Source organism: Numida meleagris, chromosome 1 (genome assembly GCF_002078875.1).
Source record: "Numida meleagris isolate 19003 breed g44 Domestic line chromosome 1, NumMel1.0, whole genome shotgun sequence".
Classification (NCBI taxonomy): domain Eukaryota; kingdom Metazoa; phylum Chordata; class Aves; order Galliformes; family Numididae; genus Numida; species Numida meleagris.
In genome coordinates, this window is record NC_034409.1 from 77,353,540 (window position 1) to 77,355,769 (window position 2,230).

General features: G+C 50.9%; 1 protein-coding gene across 1 annotated transcript in view; it reads left to right on the forward strand.

The window, feature by feature from the left end:
- Positions 1-2,230, forward strand: part of TRIM45 (tripartite motif containing 45) — a 5,204-nt gene that overhangs the window by 810 nt on the left and 2,164 nt on the right. Inside the window, exons 2-3 of the mRNA XM_021397184.1 lie at positions 3-298; positions 945-1,078. Coding sequence (XP_021252859.1) covers positions 3-298; positions 945-1,078 — 430 coding nt within the window. The remainder of the gene's footprint in view (positions 1-2; positions 299-944; positions 1,079-2,230) is intronic.

Here is a 2,230-nt window from a genome sequence, read left to right on the forward strand (position 1 = left end):
CTGCTGCACTTGCAGAAGGCCCAGCTGCAGCAGCTGTTGGTGGACATGAAGGCAGGCGTGGAGTTCACGGAGCGCTTGCTGACGAGTGGCTCAGACCTGGCGATCCTTGTCACCAAAGGGGTGGTGGCAAGCCGGCTGGCAAAGCTGAACAGTGCTGTTTTCAGCACCCACCCCAGTGTGGATGACAGCATTCAGTTCTCTCCCCAGGAGAGGGCAGGGCAATGCCATGGCTATGAAGTTTTTGGGGCCGATATCCGCAAAGCTGTTGATCCAGCCAAATGTAGCCTGCACGGTGAAGGTAATGTGGTGCCCTACCACTTGCTGCTCCCTGAAGTCATGTCTCCATTCTCTCTGCCCGGGTGGCATGCAGCTTAAGGCTCTGCTGGCTTGTTGTCTTTGCAGCTTCTGAGGATGCCCGGGGAATGACTGCATGGAGGGCTTCATGGATGTTTGCTTCCTAACGATTTGAGGCAGAGTCAGCAAGCAGATAATGTTCAGACTAGCCCTCAGAGCACAGCCACCTCTGGCCTGCGCAGCGCAGGTGGGCAAACCCAGGGCTCACTCAGTCCTTTCTGAGTCACGGTGCAAGTGCCGAGGTCTCTAGGGCTCTGCACTGTACAGTGGGGCTCTTCCTGCTCTCTCCTGGGTGCATGGGGCACCTTGAGGCCCACAGGGAGGACACTGGCTGGGCTCCGAAGTATAGACAGGTGACCACCTGATTTGTGCAGACCACTAGGGAAAGCCGGCCTATAACCTCCCATTGCCTACGGCTGTCTGTCCTCCTGATCCCTGGTTGTGTATTTAGATTTTCCTGTGGGTGGAGGGAGCCACAGACCCCATCAGCAGAGTCCTAGGTGTGCTCTTAACAGAATTGAAGTACTACCACATGGGTGGGAGATGGCAGTTATGGCTGTTGAGTCCTTGACTTTTTCTCCACTTTCCAGATCTCCGCAGTGCCCGTCAGAATGAGCTGACAGGCTTTACCCTGCTCTGCAGTGACACCACGGGGGAGCACACGGGGAGAGGAGGAGAGGCCGTGACAGTCACCATCACCCACAAGGACAAGAAGGACTGGTGGGTATTTCACCAGAGAACTCCCCAGACACTGAGTTTGCTTCTCTGTCTTACCCTAACTCCCTCCTTGTTTGGGCCAGTGGAAAGAAGTCCTTCAGCATCTGGGTCACTATCTGAAGAAGTAAAGGCACAATGGTTTTTCCCACCAGTATAGCAGTGGTTTCTAGCAGTTGCATACAGCTGTGTGGAGCTTTTGTTGGCTCACGCTTGTATCAGATCTTTTAGTGGTCTGGGACTTCTTAAAGGATTCAACTTACAGTGGGTATTGCATAGTGAGCTGTTGTTGCTTCCCACCCGTACTAGCAGGCACCCAGAGCTTCTCCTTTTGTTAAAACTTAATAAGCGTAGAGCATAGCAATGCTAAGAATGACCACTGAGAGCCATCAAGCCCCAGAACCTCTGGCAGCTGATGGAAGTGCCTAAACTTGTGTTCTGAATAAAAAATCATTGTTGGTACTTCATCACACTTTCTCTTGTTGCAAGTGTTGAGCACTCTCACATCCTTGGAGATTTTCTGATACTTGCGCTGCAGCTGAGTCAAGATATGAGCATAATTGTTCCAGGGTTTCCTCTTGGTGGGATGACCTGAAAAGAGACAGGATGCTAAACTTCCCAGCTATGGGGAAGTATTGATGTGCTTATACAGAAACAGTGCTGGGTGCACAGATGCTTGCCAGTAAAGTGTCATTGTTCAAGAATATTGCTCCTTTGTACCTTCATTAGGTGCATACATGGTATGGGGAGGTGTACGCATCAGGTTTATGTGGCTTTTGCTTGGTGGGGTAGAGGTTGCTGTGGCCACATCAACTCAGTTTCCTGTTCTTGTGCATAAGCAGTTTCTACATCTGTTGCTGAAAGCTGTCTGGCTTCAGGGTGAGGCACAGCAGCTGCTGAAGAGCCTGAAGTATCAGCACGCAGTTCATGGCAGGAAGCGACGCAGGCTGCCATACCGATGTGGTATGGTGGGGGATGGAGAATATAACCTACAAATCTGTAAGGTTATAAATGGCCATGTTGTGGGGCACAAGAGACTCGATAGTGAGGATTAGGAAGATTACCTCCCTCTTCACAGAGCTGCCTGGTAATTTTTTGTGGAAGGCTTTTTCTGTGAAGCAGGCATTCAATTCCCAAGTAACTAGATTATGGTTTTTCCTGT